General features: G+C 40.3%; 1 protein-coding gene across 3 annotated transcripts in view; it reads right to left on the reverse strand.

Annotated features, from left to right (window-relative positions):
* Nucleotides 1-17239, reverse strand: part of HS6ST2 (heparan sulfate 6-O-sulfotransferase 2) — a gene marked incomplete at its 5' end in the record, with an annotated part of 285413 nt that overhangs the window by 28936 nt on the left and 239238 nt on the right. For 2 of the 3 annotated variants that reach the window (XM_080795362.1, XM_080795361.1), the window contains one exon: nucleotides 13726-13812. The exons of the other annotated variant lie outside the window; for it this stretch is intronic. In XM_080795362.1, the coding sequence (XP_080651488.1) occupies nucleotides 13726-13812 (87 nt within the window). The remainder of the gene's footprint in view (nucleotides 1-13725; nucleotides 13813-17239) is intronic. 3 annotated transcript variants of the gene reach the window in all.

Below are 17239 nucleotides of genomic sequence, written 5' to 3' on the forward strand. Positions count from 1 at the left end.
ATACACTACAAAATGATCACAATAAGTCTAGTTCCCCCATTACCATATGTTATTACTACACAATAGAATGTTATTACTATAGTCACCATACTGTACAGTACATACCCATATCTCATTTATTTTGTGATTGGAAGTTTGTACCTCTTGAACCCCTTCTCCCATTTTGCATACCTCCAAAACCTCCTTTGCTCTAGCAATCACCAGCATGTTCTCTGCATCTATGAGTTTTAGTTTGTTTTGTTTGTTCATTTGTTCTGTTTTTTAGATTCCACATATAAGTAAAATCATGTGGTATTGGTCTTTCTCTGACTTATTTCACTTAGCACCATACCCTCAAGCTCCATCCATGTTGTTGCAAATAGCAAGATTTCATTCTTTTTGATGCCTTTATAGTATTCCATTATACAGACATATGTATCACATCTTTTTTAAACCTTCATCCATCAATGGACACTTTGTTTCCATATTGTGGCTATTGTGAATAATGCTGCAATGAACATAGGGGTGCATATATCTTTCTAAATTAGTGCGTTTATTTTCTTCAGAAAGGGATGCAGAAGTGGAACTGCTGGATCATATGATAGTTCCATGTTTAGTTTTTCAATGAACCTCCATATTGTTTTTCACAGTGGCTGCACCACTTTACATTCCCACCAATAGTGCACAAGAATTCTCTTTCCTCTACATTCTTGCCAACACTTGTTATCTCTTGTCTTTTTGATAATAGCCATTCTGACAAGTGTGCAATGATATCTCATGGTGGTTTTAATTTGCATTTCCCTAATGATTAGTGATGCTGAACATCTTTTCATGTGCCTGGTGGCAACTGAATGTCTTCTGTGGAAAAATGTCTATTCAGATCTGCCCATTTTTTAATTGGATTTTTTTTTGTAGTTGAGTTGTATGAAGTCTTTGTATATTTTGAATATTAACCTCTCATCAGACGTCTGACTTGCAAATATCTTCTCCATTCAGTAGGCTGCTTTTTCATTTTGTTGATGGCTTCCTTCACTGTGCAGAAACTTTCCAGTTTGATGTAGTCCCATTTGTTTATTTTTGCATTTGTTTCCATTGCCTTTGGAGTCACATCCAAAAAAATATCCCTGAAAGCAATGTCAAGAAGTTCACTGCCTATGTTTCCTTCTAGGAGTTTTGTGGTTTCTAGTCCCATATTCAAGTCTTTAATCCATTTTGAATTAATTTCTGTGTGTGGTGTTAAGTTAGTGGTCCAGTTTCATCATTTTGCATGTAACTGTCCAGTTCTCCCAGCACCATTTATAGAAGAGAATATCTTTTTCCCATTGTACATTCTTGCCTTTTTTTTGTAAATTAATTGACAATATATGCATGGGTGTATATCTGGGCTCTCTATTCTGTTCTTTTGATCTAGGTGCTGTTTTTATGCCAATATCATACTGTTTTGATTACTATAGCTCTGCGATATAGTTTGAGATCAGGGGGGATATGATGCCTTCAGCCTTATTATTCTTTCTCAAGATTGTTTTGGCTACTGGGGATCTTTTATGGTTTCATATAAATTTAAGGATTGTTTGTTCCATCTCTGTGAAAAATGCCATTGAGATTTTCATAGGCATTGCATTGAATCTACACATTGCTTCGAGTAATATGGACACTTTAACAATATTAATTCTTCTGATCCATTAACATGGAATGTATTTCCATTTATCTGTGTCTTCTTCAAATTCTTCGATCAGTTTTCAGGGTACAGGTCTTTCACCTCCTTGGTTAAATTTATTTTTAGGTATTTTATTCTTTTCGATGTGACTGTAAATGAGATTGTTTTCTTAATTTCCCTTTTGATAGTTTATTGTTAGTTTATAAAAATGCAACAGATTTTCATATATTAATTTTGTATCCTGAAACATTACCAAGTTCATTTATTAGTTCTAACAGTTTCTTGGTGGAGATTTTAAAGTTTCCCATATATAATTTTATGTTATCCCGCAATAGTGACAGTTTTACTTCTTCCTATCCAATTTGGAAGCCTTGCCCCGGCCAAGATTTCCAATACTGTCCTGAATAAAAGTGGTGAGAACAGGCATCTTTGTCTTGTCCCTGATCTTAAGAGTTAAAGCTTTCAGCTTTTCCCCATTGAGTATGATGTTAGCTGTGGCCTTGTCATAAATGGTTCTTATTATGTTGAGGTATATTTCCTTCATACCCACTTCCTTGAGAGTTTTTTTAAAACTCCAATAAATCCAATAAATGGATGTTGAATTTTGTCAGATGCTTTTTCTGCATCTATTGGATGATCATAGGATTTTAATCTTTCATTTTTTTAATGCGGTATATCTCATTGATTGCGTTGTTGATGTTGAACCATCCTTCATTCCTAGAATGAATCCCACTTCATCATGGTGTATGATGTTTTTAAAGTATTGCCGCATTTGGTTTGCTAATATCTTCTTGGGGATTTTTGCATCTGTGTTCATCAGGGATACTGGCCTGTAATTTTCTCTGTTTTGTGGTGTACTTGTCTGGTTTCAGTATCTGGGCAACATTGGCCTCTGAAAATGTTTGAAAGCATTCCTTCTTCTTCAGTTTTGTGGAAGAGTTTGAGAATAGGTGTTAAGTCTTCTTTAATGTTTGGTATAATTCACCAGTGAAGCCATCTGGTTCTAAACTTTTGGTCTCCTTGCTAGTAATAGATTTATTCAGATTTACTTTCTTCATGATTCAGTCTTAGAATGGTGTTTGTTTCTAGGAAGTTATCCATTTCTTTTAGGTTGTCCTATTTGTTGGCATATGCTTGTTCATAGTAGTCTTTTATGATCCTTTGTATTTTTTTGTATCAGTTATAACTTTCCCTCTTTCATTTCTGATTTTATTTATTTTAACCTTCTCTTTTTTCTTAGTGAGTCAGCTAAGGATTTATCAATTTTGTTGATCTTTTCAAGAGCCAGCTCTCCATTTCATTGATCTTTCCTGTTGTCTTTTTAGTCTCTATTTCATTTATTTCTGCTCAGGTCTTTATTATTTCCTCCTCTTACTAATTCTGTGCTTTGTTTGTTCCTTTTTTCTAGTTCTACTAGATTGTTTGAGATTTTTCATATTTCTTGCTGTAGACCTGTATCTCTATGAACTTCCCTCCTAGAACAATTTTTTGCTGCATCCCATTGATTCTGGTATGTTGCATTTTCATTTGTCTTAGGGTATTTTCTGGTTTCTCTTTTGACTTCTTTGTTGATCCACTGGTTATTCAGTACCATGTTTAATCTCTACATATTTGTGATTTTTTTCCAGTTTTCTTTTTGTGACTGATTTCCAGATTCATACCATTGTGGTCTGAAAAGATGTTTGATATAATTTTAATCTCCTTAAACATATTGAGACTTATTTTATCACATATGTTCTATCCTGGAGAATGTTTCATGGGTACTTAAGAAGAATGTGTATTCAGCTGCATTTGGATGAAATGTCATATATATGTGTGTGTGTGTGTGTGTGTGTGTGTGTGTGTGTGTATAAATTTCATCTGATCTAATGTATCCTATGTATCCTTTAAGGTTGAAGTTTCTTTACTGATTTTCTGTCTGGATGATCTATCCAATGATACAATTAGGATGTTAAATTCCCCTATTATTGTATTGCTGTTGATTTCTCCCTTTAGGTCTGTTAATATTTGTTTTATATATTTAGAGGCTCCCAGATTGTGTGCATAAATATTTACAGCTGTTATATCTTCTTGCTGGATTAACCTCTTTATCATTATACCATGCTCATCTTTGTCTTTTATTACACTTTTTGTTTTAAAGTCTATTTTTGTCTGATAGGAGAACAGCTACTCAGTTTTCTTTCCATTTGCATGAAACATTGTTCTCCACCTCTTCACTTTCGGTCTGTGTGACTTTCTATCTGAGGAAGGCAGCATGTAGATGGGTCTTGTTTTTTAATTCGATCAGCCACTCTATGTCTTTTGATTACAGAATTTAGTCCATTTACATTAAAATTAATTCTATAGAGGTATGTGCTCACTACCATTGTTTACTGGCGGTTTTGTAGTTCCTCTCTGTTCCTTTCTTCTTCTCTTGCTCTCCTTCCTTGTAGTGCATGGCTTTCTTTAGTGTTATGTTTAGATTCCAATCTCATTATCTCTTGTGTATCTACTATAGGTTTTTGCTTTGTCATTATCATGAAGCTTATGTATATCAGCCTATCTATGTATCAACATGGACTAATGGTAAGTTAAGTTTGAACACATTCTAAGACTATATTTTTACTCTCCACATACACATGTGACATAATAATGTCACATTTTACATCTCTTATTTTGTGTATCCTTTAATTAATTGTTGTAGTTTAGTTGTTTTTACTAGTTTTAGTAGTTTTGTCTTTTAATCTTCATCTAGCTTTATAAGTGATTAGCCTACTACCTTTAATACATACTTAGCTTTGCCAGTAAGATTTTTATTTTCATATGTTTTCTTTACTAACTAATGCTTTTCAACTTAAAGAAATCTTTTTACATTTCTTATAAGGCTGGTTTAGTGGTGGTGAACTCTTTTAGTTTTTCTTGTCTGGAAAACTTTCTTTCACCTTCAATTGTGAATCGTAACCTTGTCAAGTAGAAAATTCTTGTTTGGAAGTTTTTGCTTTCAACCCTTTGAATATATCATGTCACTCATTTCTGACCTGCAGAGTTTCTGCTGAAAAACATCATCTGACAGTCTTACTGGGGGGGGTTCCTTGTACATAATGGTTTCTTTTTCTCTTGCTGCTTTTAAGACTCTTTCTTGAGGTTTAACTTCTGACATTTTAATTTATAATGTGTCTTGGTATGGCTGTCTTGGGCTTTGTCTTATTTGGAGCTTTTTGGGCTTCTTGGAGCTGGATATCTGTTTTTTTCCCTAAGTTAGGGAAGTTTTCAGCCATTATTTCTTCAAATAAGTTTTCTGTCCCTTTCTCTCTCTCTCTTCCTTCTGGGACCCCTATTATATGAGTATTGTTCTACTTGATGTTGTACCATAGGTCTCTTAAACTACTTCATTTTTTAAGAATTCTTTTTTATTTTTGTTGCTCCACTTGAGTGACCTCTAATCCCCTGTATTCCAGGCCCCTGATCCCTTCTTCTGCTTCATTTAGTCTGTTGCTGAATCCCTCTAGTGTACTTTTGAGTTCAGTTATTATATTTTTTAGCTCCATGACTTCTGTTTAGTGATTTCTTATATTTTTCTGTCACTTTGTTGACATTCTCTCTGTGCTAATTCATTCTCCTGAGATCAATGAACATCTTTACAACCGTTTCTTTCAACTCTTTATTGAGTAAATTATCTCCCTTTCACTAAGTTCCCCCCACCAGGGTTTTATCTTCTTTCATTTGAAACATACCCCTTTGTTTCCTCATTTTGTTGGGACTCTCCATATTTGTCCTATGTTAGGCAAAACACCAATCTCTCCCAGTCTTGAAGGAGTGGTCATAGGAAAACAAGGAGTGTGTCTCAGTCTCTTGTCTGCAGTCCCCTGGAGGCAGTAGCCTGCCAAGAACTGTCTCTTCAATAGTTTTAGTTCTGTGGGGTCTAGAAACATAAGCTCCACCCCACCCCACTGACCACCAGAGCCAGGTGTTCAAAGGGTATTTCTTATATAGACTGCATCCATCTACAGGGTTTGGCTGGGTCACAGGGGAGCATGCAGCTGTGGTGAGCCCACCCAACAGGTTTGATGGGGCAGGGTCATGGGGAACAATAGTCCAGGGCATGTAGCACTAGCCAGGCAGAAGGAGAGTGTAGATATGGCATCTTCAAGTGACTCCATCCCCAGAGAGAGTTCCAACACATCCCTGTGCCTTTAGCAGACACTTTAAAATTAGCCAGTGAATCACCTTCACACATGATCTAGGCATTTTTCAATCTGCTGCTTTTGCCATGAGTCTCAGGGCAAGTGAGTCTGTACCTGAACCTGTTAAGAGCAGTCTCAGTTTCCTCCAGCCCTTTGGGTCTCCTGGACTTAAGCCATTTTTGTTTTCAAAGCCAAAACATTTTTGAAAATGTTTTGGAGGCTTGTCTCACTGGTGCAGGTCCCAAGGGTTAGGGTTGCCAGATGTGGGGCTTGAACCCCTCACTCCTTGGGGATATACCTTATGTTTGTGAGATCCCACCTACCTGTGGGTTGTCATGCCAGGGGTGGAGTTTTTGGCAAGACCATGTTTCTGTCTCACCTACTCATCTCAATCTGGTCTTTTTACCCTTTGCTGTGAAGGAACTATTCAGTGTGTTTTCAGGTCTTTTTCAAAGAATTTTTCTATCTGCATCTGTGGATTTGGTATGTCCATGGGAGCAGGTGAGTTCATGTTTTTCCTATACTGCCATCTTAAACCACCCTCTCCTAAGATTTGATATATAAATTCAACACAATCTTTTCCAAAATCCCAGCAGGGATTTTTCTTTTCCTATAAACGTATAGGCTGATTCTAAAATTCACATGAAAATGCAAAGGACTTAGAATATCCCAAACAACTTTGAAAAGAAGAATGAAGTTGAGGGACTCACACCATCTGATTTCAAGACTTATTATAAAGCCAGAGTAGTTAAGACAATGTGGAATTGGCATAAGGGTAAACATATCAATCAATTGAGACTCTAAAAGTAGACCCATATATATATGTAGCCCTATACACACACACACACACACACACACACACCCATATATATATATATATATATACCCATATATATAGGTAGCCATATATATTATATATAAAATATATATATGGAAATATAAATATATATGGAAAATATGTTCTTCTAGTGAAATGGTACTGGAATGACTGGATATCCATGTGTAAAACAAAACGAAACTTTGATCTCAACCTTGCACCATATACAAAATTTAACTCAAATTGAATAACTGCCCTAAATGTAATGCCTAAAACTATATAAAACATCTAGAAGAAAACACAGGTAAAAACCTTTGCAACTTTGGGTTAGGCAAAGATTTTTTAGATATGATACTAAAAGCATAATCCAGAAAAGAAAAAAAATTATAAACTACATTTCATCAAATTAAAAAGTTCTACTCTACACTCTAGATTTTTAGTTACTGATGGGTTCATAATAATTATTTAGATAGCACATCAATTTTCCCCCATGTTCTCGTACTTTCTTAGTACTGGAAACCACAATGGGCCATGTTAGTAAGTTGGTTTTCTGAAAAACACAGATTTGGCCTGGAGGCATTAGAAGATGCTATTTATTTAGCCTCTGTAATCCCCTCAGCTCAGAAAGAGCTGGTATGAGACCTAAGAATATTGGGGTGAAAGGTCAGATGTAGCATTGACAGGTGGGTGGACGGACAGATAGATGGGAGGTGGAAGGGAAGGAGGGCAGAAGTAAAAGAGACAGAGAGAGAGATTTATTACTTGGAGGAAAATAGGGGAGTCCTGTTTAACATCATTCTTCCTTGTTTGCCTGGGCTTTCTTGAGTAGGAGAGCAGGAGTGGAATTCTAGCCAATACCTGGAAACTGGACATAACTCAGCTGTGCCAGAACAATGCAAGGGAGAGTTCTCAATCTTGTATATTTCAGAGGAAAAAAAATTTATCAAGGACCTGTGTTCTAGGGAGCAACATGTTTGCTCCATGATTTTGTATGGCAGGCGAGAAGGGAGAAAGATGGCTCCTGCTTTCCAAAGCTCCATTAACAGAATCACTCTTCTTGATGAAGCTGTAGAACCATGACCAGCAGGGACAGTCAGATATTTGGGGGGCATCTATTACGTTAGTAAGTATACTCTTCATCCTAACCATCACAGAGATGCATGTGGACCTGCTAGAAAATGTTTCCATGGCTGAACTATTTCTTCCTGGATCTACTAATAATATCTTGTCTAACCTGATCTGCAGGAACTACTTACGTGTTGCCGACGGTTCTGGGGCTTCTGCTTTCCCATTTCCAGAGCTGGCAAAGCAGATAACCAGGCAAGCTGCACCACCCAGAGCTCTCGTTTGGTCAGAACTATACTGGCCAGGTCACAGCGTTCCCAGCTGCAATAGGTTGGCAGCTGAAACCAGCATAATCACTAGGTGACATTATTAAGCACTTGTCCTGTGCCAAGTACTGGGAGAACTTGCCTTAGATTACGGTATTTCATCATCACAATGGCCCAATGAGGTTGGTACAAAGTTAACTGGCAGTGGAGCCAGGATTCAAATCCAGGTCTCTCTGATTCCAAAGCTGATGTCCTTTAGAATACACACAAGGCTACATGATTCATTTATTTCAAGCAATCTTTGAACAGCCCTGTGCTGCAGCCATTAGCTCTAGGTTAAACCTCAAAGTATGTCCAGCCTGTGTGTTATTTACCCCTTGTTATTGGAAATCTTTTTTAAATGTCTTAGGCTACTTTCCTGCCTTGTTAATGGATGCACTTTCTGGAACAGATCCAACTTTTTTTGTTATGACCAAAAGTCTCACACTATCCCGGATGGGGAATATTAGAGGAAAAGGCAATTAGGCTACAAACGATTCTCAGGCACACTCAGAGCCATTTTTAGGAATACATTATGACATCAGTTTCTGGTTTTGTCATTTGCTTTTTTCTACAAAGGAGCAGTTGCAAAGAGAGACAGAGACAGAGAGAGCAGTCAGTTCAGCGCTTTGCTTTGTCACAAGCCTTTGTGATATTAGACATAGCCTCATGGCTAAACTAAGGCACTACTGCCATCATCAGCATGTAAAACTACTAAGACTATCTGACAAGTTGAGTACTTGGCTACCTGATTGTTATGTCCATATAGCACACAAACATTTTGAAGTGAACACACACACACACACACACACACTTCCATATCAGAGGCAAAACTGGAGGCTTTAGCAATAGTCAGACTACTGTCTTAAAATAAATGCATGGCTCTCAATTAGGGGAAAGGACATAATCATGAGATCAAGGCGTGTAGGGTTCAACCCCAGGAATGCACGTGTAAACAGCTCAATTTGCACCATATGCTGAGTCCATGAAGTCCATTTCCTTCCGTCCAGAAAGGAAGCAAGATTTCCCTTCTTATTAAAGCAGGAAATGTTTTCATTTGGCTCCTGCCAACCAAAACCAAGAGTGTTGGTGTGTTTAGTTTATTTATGAAGCTATGTGCTCCTAACCGAATAGATAAATAGGTCTGCTCATTATGAGACAGTTTGGGCCAAGACAGGTTGGAGTCCATCTTCCTGTGGCATCTGCTACTAGGGTCAGCTCCAGGCAGATGTGTGAAGTGAACAAGGTTGACTTGGTCCTCATATTCCCCATCTGCAGTCCTTTTTCTCCATTTTAGCATCCCTGGCTTAATTCATTTAAGGCCACATTTATGGTACTTAACTCAACATTTATGGCATCATTTACCGGGCACTGTGCTTGGGTTCTCTGCCCTGGTCCTGTAATATTCATGGTCTTCACTAGTATCTGAAAATGGAACTTGACTCTTGTCATTCCATAGCCTGAGCCTATGTGGAAAACATTTCAGACTGAAGGGGTGATTAATTTCCATAGTCGTCTGCAACTGCTTATGATCTAATTTTTAAACTGATGCCTCTGAATGTTACACACACACACACACACACACACACACAGACCCTCAACCTTGGCTGGCTGATTTGAGGGGGATCTATGAGTTCTCTCTATTGCTTCCTTAATGAAAGGGTGTTAAAGACTTGAGATCACTCAACAATAATGTTGAAAATGGGTGACTGCCCAAACACAACCAGAATGATGTTAGTTTAGAGCAAAAGGAAAGTGTTTAAAAAGTGCACACTACTTCCTTCCATCATCACTATTGCTACATTTTTTTTAAAAAATGAAATAATTCTAATTTCTCCCCAAAGTCTCCATTTTCATAGCGGCTGACAGAACCTACCCAACACAGGTATCATGGTATATGGAGGGCAGAGCACTTAGCTGGACATCCTGAGACCAGGTTCTGAGGCTCCTTTGGTGTGATTAGCTTAAGTACTTTGCTATCTGGGAGAAGAACTGTAGCATACATTGTAGTAAAAAGAGCAGGGGACAAATATTAGAAGACTGGGATTCTAGGCTGACCTCTGCTACTAACTAGATTCATGTATTTGGGAAAGCGACTGACCCTTCTTGAGTCCTAGTGTCCTTATCTGTTCAGCAAAAGAGTTCGTCTCCTGTAAAGTGTGTTCTGATACAACATGAAAATTCATAATGGCTCCTTGTCACTGCCATGTATGCTCAGCCTTGACAGTTTATGTGCTGGCTAGGAATAACCCAATGGGTCGGCAAATGGATTGATTCCGGCGTGATGTGTTCAAAGGAATAACAGATTCACATTACCAAAGGGAACCAAATGTGTGGTTAAATGTAGTGGCCCAGCCTGGCTAGTCATGGGTCAACCTCTGCAAAACCTATGCTTCCTGATACCAGAGTTATGGGTCTGCACTGAGTTTTTCTTTCTGCCTTGTCAATTTGGCTCACTGTTGGCATAGAGGAAAGTGCATGTATCTCCCTGAAAGTCACTGCCAGGGCGGTCTGGCTCTGCTGCTCAGATCTATCCCATTCCATCTGTTCCTGCCTGAAAGAGAGGGCTGGCTACCCAGCTTCAGATGCAGGCGATGAAACAGAGGGGGCAGAAGTGACACAACTTTTAAGCTGTAGGTTTCTTAAGCTACTCTGCATGCTTCACTATATCTCAGTTTGCCTCTGATGCATTGAAGTCCCCCCAAAAGTGAAGAATTGGCCATTTGGTTTTAGTTTTTACCTAATTCCCAGCCCCAAACTGTTCTTATCAACATTGGGGGATTCTGCCCACCTTCGTGACTACTACACATTTTCCTTCTCTGACCCCGCCTTGCTACCTGAGGGGGAAGTGGGCAAATGAAAGGGTTCAGGGGTCACTTCTCAGAAGCCTTCATTGATATCCCCACATAACGTCTTCCCCACTGCAACCGTGGCACTGGTTAGGGGTGACAATTTGGGCTCCAACAGTAGTAACCTGTGACTGCTTCACTGTAAATACCATCTTGTCATCCTGTCCCCTCTCCTCTCCACAAGGAGACTGTGAGCTCCTTGAAGGCATATATTATATCTTGTATTTGTCTATGAGAACCCAGCGTTAGGCACAATGGCAAAAATAAGCTTTCTTAGAGCTTGTCTTAAAGTAATTAAACTTGAAAAAGCAATTTACCGAAATTATCCATCTGGAGACCCCCCATGGAGGCACATACTATCCTCTCCAATTTCCTCACGTATAAAACAGAAATAATAAGAGTGCGTATTTCAAAAGCTTCTGGTGGTTGAGGATTAAGGAGACAAAACCGTCAGGTGCTCGGTATAGAGGTTGGTTCAGAACACTCACTCAACACATATTAGTTATGATTTCTTGAAGTCACAATGTATATCAGAGGCAGCTTGAATTCTGAATTTTTTGTTTCTTCAAAAAACAAGAGACATAATTTTTTTTTTTTTCAGAGGAGAAAGGGCCGTGCCTTCTATCCCCCAGCCTGTTTCTGGCCTCAAAATAAAAACTTTCCACATCACACTCATTAGGTCAAGTAACATGAGAAAAACCCAGCAGAACGGCAACTCGGATGCTGCCCGTTGTGACAGTGCATCATGGGAAAAGCTCCAGGGTGCAGAAATCTATCACCCCACACTGCATACCACCCCAACTCCCAAACCAAGGAAGTACGTAGGAAATAACTAAGCTCTCCAAATTACAACACGTGTGCCTAACAGCAATACACTGATGTGGAAAGGGTGAAAAGGGCCCCCAAACAGTCTCACTATATGGAGACTGCTCTCTACTGCTCCTGTTAACACAAACAGCCAGAGATACAAGAAAACGTGCAGAGAAATCATTTTTAAAACCTCCCAAAAGCTAATGGCACCTAAGTCAGATCAAGGGAGCTGGCACACGTGTTCACAAAGAGTATATTGGAGAACTTCTTAGTTTTCATTAATAATCAACAAAAAGAATGAGGAATTACAAGGAGCTCCCTCAATCCATGAGTCACATATAGGGCCAATAAAAGGAACCCAGCTCCGAATGTGCGAGGGAGGACTTCATGGTGGCAGAAGCTTGGGATGTGTCCAAATACAGCAAACGTGGTAGAAGATCACATTTATCCACGTAAGAATGTATTTATGCGGGCCTCCTACTGTTCACAATCTGGGTATGGTATCAGGTATTCATTCTCTGTCATCTGAACCCAAATTTGGCCAATGTTCCCTTTGCAGCTCACGCTGAGATTCTTTACTCAAAAGGTAAGAGACTTGGTCCCAGCAAAGCCAAAAGACACCAAACAGTGCCCCTTTCAAAGTGTAACAGCAATCAGGAGCATCCTGCGCGATACATCAGGGTCTAATACATGGAGACTGTGCCCTGTAGTTGTCAGGGTGACAGGGGAATACCAGGGCCCCAGATGTGGCCCGCCATTTCTGCAAGCGTGGTGGTGAGAGCGACTCTCCAATGCCTTATCTGCTCACTGAGCACACACGCTGATGTTGAATTGGGACTAATTTGGAAATGTTCATCTGCTTGGGACTGTGGTGCATCAGTTCCCTTCTCATCACTTATACAGTATTTTGACTGTGGTGTGTGGTGATAAATCACGGAAACGAGTTGTAAGTGCTTGGAGATTTAGTCTTATGTCTTCAACACTGCTTTCTATATTCTCCAATATAGACCACATTCGACTTTATAGGCAAACCTGAAATGGTATTCAGGAGGAGAAGAAAAGGGGGGGGGGCGGGGAAAGGCAGCCAGTGGATCTTTCACTTTGGGAATTGAATATAAGATCATATTCCAAATGCAGCACTTATGGTCTGACACTGAATACATAAAATATATGACCATTACAAATTCACCTTCCATTGCAAAGCCATGCTCTTGTAGTGATATATCTTGTTGCTAGATTAGAGCTTTTAGCATGATGAAGGCATCTTTCATCTTCTCCAAGATGCAGGCTGGGTCCTCCTTCTGGACTGTATTTCTGCCTGTCATAGTGCCCTATGCCACTGAGAGACGTAGCCTACAGAGAACCCAAGTCATTCACCAGAGGGCTGCAGCCACTTTGGAGGGGAAGCCCCTAATTGGAGATATGTCACCTGCAGAGGACCACATTGTTACAGCCATGCTCTGCTGAATCCAGTTGGCTGGATCAGCCGAGGCTGTTTTCTGCAATTAACCCAAAGAGGTCAATCTAACAACACAGATACTCAGCCAGTACAACTTTTGGCAATACCACAAAGACAGTTGCATGTAGGACATGGTACATGCTGGTTACTGGGAAAAGAACATACATACCACATAAATCAGCGACATGGTTACAATGGAAATGTACTTCAATCAGGACATTCGTGGAATGGTTTTCCAGACTTTTCCAACTCAATCCTAAACCTTAATGTATGGGTTAAAGAGTTTCATGGATTTTGCAACTCATATAATGATGAATCAGTGCTGCTGCTTCTTTCTTTAATTTTTGAAACACATAGTCCAAAGCTTGCATTGCTTTAACTAACTCCTTGCCTTCACACTCAGCCCGACTTTCCTATCCCTCTCCTCCTGCATCTTTAGTCCTTCTTATGCCCGATATTCTTGACACATGCTTTACTCATTTACATTCCCCAGTGACTAGCCCAGTGTGAGGCACACAGAAGGCATTCCACAAATCTTTGTTGAATGAGCATGAATGAAAGACAAAATGAGGACAGCACAAGGCTTGGTGATATGCTATGCACGGGACACTTTTCACTTACTTCCCACTCTTAGATGCATTCCGGGCCTTTGTGGATGATGGAGAGTTGGCGCCTGGATTAGCATTTGGAGAACCCCGTCTATCCTTACTACACCCACAGAAGAAATAGAAAAAAATATATACAACAATGACCACAGAGACAAAAAGCAATTAATCATTTCATTTAAATACTTTCCAGCTCAGTCTCTCTCTCTCTCTCTCTCTCTCTCTCTCTCTGTCTCTCTCTCTTTCTCCTGTCAAAATACAGCATGATCTTATCCAGTGGTGAGCCCTTCAAAGGTAACGAGAGTGCGAACCACTGGTCAAGTTCAAAGAAAGCTATCCTTTTGGCATTCAGAGCTTGAGCTGATGGAGTCCATTAATGATAGCACCACAGCCCAGACCCCAAGGGAGGCTCCAGTAAAAAAAAAAAAAAAAAAAAAAAAAAAAAGAAAGAAAGAAAGAAAGAAATTGTAAAAATAACCAGTCTTTAACATAAAATCCTTTCTTTTCAGTCTCTGCAGTGTCTGTATTACAAGTTCAGTTCTGAAGCTGCTGACTTTTAGTGAAGTATGTGGATGTCAAATGACTTCTAAAAGTCTTTGGGAGATACTATCAGATGAATTAATAATTTTCGCTCATAATGTTAACACGGGAAGGCCATGAATTCAGATATTCTTTCAAGAAAAGCACCACCTGCTTCATGAGTAATTGAATTTAAATCTCCACCTTTAATAACTCCACAGCTTATGTCAAACCTTGGAAACAATTACGAAATAAATCACTAGGAAGTTCTGCTTAATCTCATCAGGTTAATAAACGCAGACAAATTAATCACTTGAAGGTAAACAAAAAGGAATAATTGATTGGAGTCTTCTTGATTACTTTATTCTATTTTCTTTATCAAACTATTTTTACCATTATCTTCAATTCAGCTGCTTTGCCTGGAAATTATTACTTTACTTCATCTTCAGATTTCCATGGAAACCAATTCAAAGCCTTTCTCTCCACTTGATGATGTGTGGAATTATTTATCCTTTATCCTGATTTCATCAGAAAGATTTTTTTTTTTTTTGTTACTCAGATCTACGTCAGCATAACCTTTTATGAAAAGTGAAGGTAAAAAAGAAAAATGCGTATCTTGGCTTTCAGTGACGATAATGGAGCCTTCCAAAGGCACAGAATATTGTCTCAGAGAATGTCAAAGAGCTTTCCAGATACTTACCAATCTTTTAAGTACCTCAGAAATAAGTACCTGCAAGTCCCTGCACTCATCAGCTTTAAATGTCGACATGGATATGACTGGATCAAGAGAATCATAAGTTCTGGAGGATCACCAGGATAACACAGAAGGGTGTGGGCACAGACGAGGGCTAACCAGACAGAGAGCAAAAGCCCCGACAGTTCTTGGGAGTGGGAGACACCAAAGTGAGCTCCTTCCGCTGGAGGGGGCAGACCTTCTAGAAAGAGTAAGCACGCATTCTATCCCCGGGGGAAATACCAGAAGCTTGCCAAATAAGAGTGCTGGGATTCCTGCACAGTGCAGGGACCATTTCCTTGGGCTGCTCACAGATTCACCAGACTGGGGCTATGTTCTGAGTGGGGTCTGCAGACTCCATTACGCCCTGGCCTATCTATTATGACTTTCTAGCAAAGAACTCCTTAGCCGCACCTGGGACCATACCAGCTGCTTTCCTCATGCAGAGCCGAGCTCAGAAACTAAGAGATCATACCAAGTAATGAGGCAAGAGACTAACTCAGAACAATTCAAAACCGTCTCCTCCAGCATGTCAGGGCAGTCCCATGCGAAGGAGGCAATATGCTATCAATTGCCAAATTCAAGCCGGGCTCAATTTCCTCACTTGCACATCCTGGTCACTGGCCGCCAAGCCTTCCTCGGCCTTGCCCCTCACTCAGACACAAGGGAGTGGGAAACTTCAGTGGAAGCACTGTGGAACAGCTCTTTTGATCTTGCAAGCTATAGCGGCGCGGGGAGGAGGGGCTCCGACTAGGTGGTCATTCAAGTTCAGGCACCCACATCCTTTTCAATGCAAGAACACGCGTTCTCACTGCTAAATTCCCATGCCTGTGCCTTGGGCACAAGAGTCCTTTATCATCTGCATGACAAGTGACCCCGTCTAAGCTCCATGCAGGGCGCGGCAGGACATCAGGGAAAGCTGGCAGCCGTCAGTGGCAGCTTTCTTATTGTTAACTGCTGCTCTAGACAGGAGCGGTCTGGGAGCAGTAGTCCTTTAAAAGATAGGAATAAGGACCCCTCTGACCTACTGCCAAGTCCTGTACATCCAGATCTGAAGGGAAAAGAAACAAAAACTTTCTCAGAGGAAAATCACATACAGAAGGTCTGGCACCATGACTGGGACTGAAAGTAATCAAAGAACCCAGAATGTTTCTTCTGGGCAAACAGCCGATGCATTGGTAGTGGTGAAGTGTATCCGAAAGTGGGGCAGGGACCAGGCACGGTTTGTGGCAGGCTTGGATCCCAGGAGGCTCGTTTTGTAGATATACTAAGGACTGTTGTCTAGAAAGGCTTGGGGACACTGAGGGAAAATCTCAGTAGCGAAGTCTGAACAAGACGCTCTAATTCTGAAACCTTGAGACAGCAGGACCCTGAGTTTTCCAGAAGTGCCCCATGAGCCAGAAAGAGAAAATTCTGCGGCCGCAGACTGTCTGGGAGCCTCAGAGATCTGGAAAAACACAGATCAAGGACCTGAAGATTCAGATGCTGTCAAGAACGCTGGCCACAGGAACATCCGGGGATCTCAGGGACTTAGAGGAATCAGCTCTATCTCCTTAGGGTATAAAGATGATAATTTGGGGCATACGAGATAGGAGGGGAGCTGTGTTGACTCTGAGCTAGGGGCCAACTCATATATCTGAAACAGACCTACTCCTGTTGTCATTATTTTGTCTCTAGACTGCCTATCAGGTCTCTTTACTTTCATCTCCTCTTGGGGTTGAGATCTTAAGGGCTGTGGCCTGAAATCCCTGAGAGTATGAATCTGGGCTTCCTCCACTCAGCCTCCCAGCCAGCCTCATCAAAGGCCTATGAAGACTATTCCAGGTGAGCTCTTGATAGGAAAAGTTAATGAGTGCTAGTGCTCCTTCTGTCTGTCTGTCTGTCTGTCTGTCTGCTTGTCTCCATCTATCAAGTAAGCCATTTTTCCACAGGCTCCACAAATAATGTCTCTAACACTAGAAACTTGGGGGGAAATCTGCGGTATTATGCACATTGTATTCAGGTGGGAAAATTCTGACTAACCCAACTCTCCAGCATTTTCAAAGTGTTTTTGATTGAATAATTTGATGCTGAAATGGCATCCAGTGTACTTAACCCAAAATGGCAATCAGATCCACTCCAATCTGGATTTTTCTCTTAGATCAGAGAGGTACTTGAGGGAGAAGACCCTGGCAGTTTCAAACACACTCAGCTCACTTTCTTGAGCTCCCTGTATAACATATCCTCCAAGTGGTCGTCTTTTGAAGGGCTTTGAAATCATGATCGCTTCTTCATCATG

The sequence above is a fragment of the Martes martes genome (genome assembly GCF_963455335.1).
Source record: "Martes martes genome assembly, chromosome: X".
Classification (NCBI taxonomy): Eukaryota; Metazoa; Chordata; class Mammalia; order Carnivora; family Mustelidae; genus Martes; species Martes martes.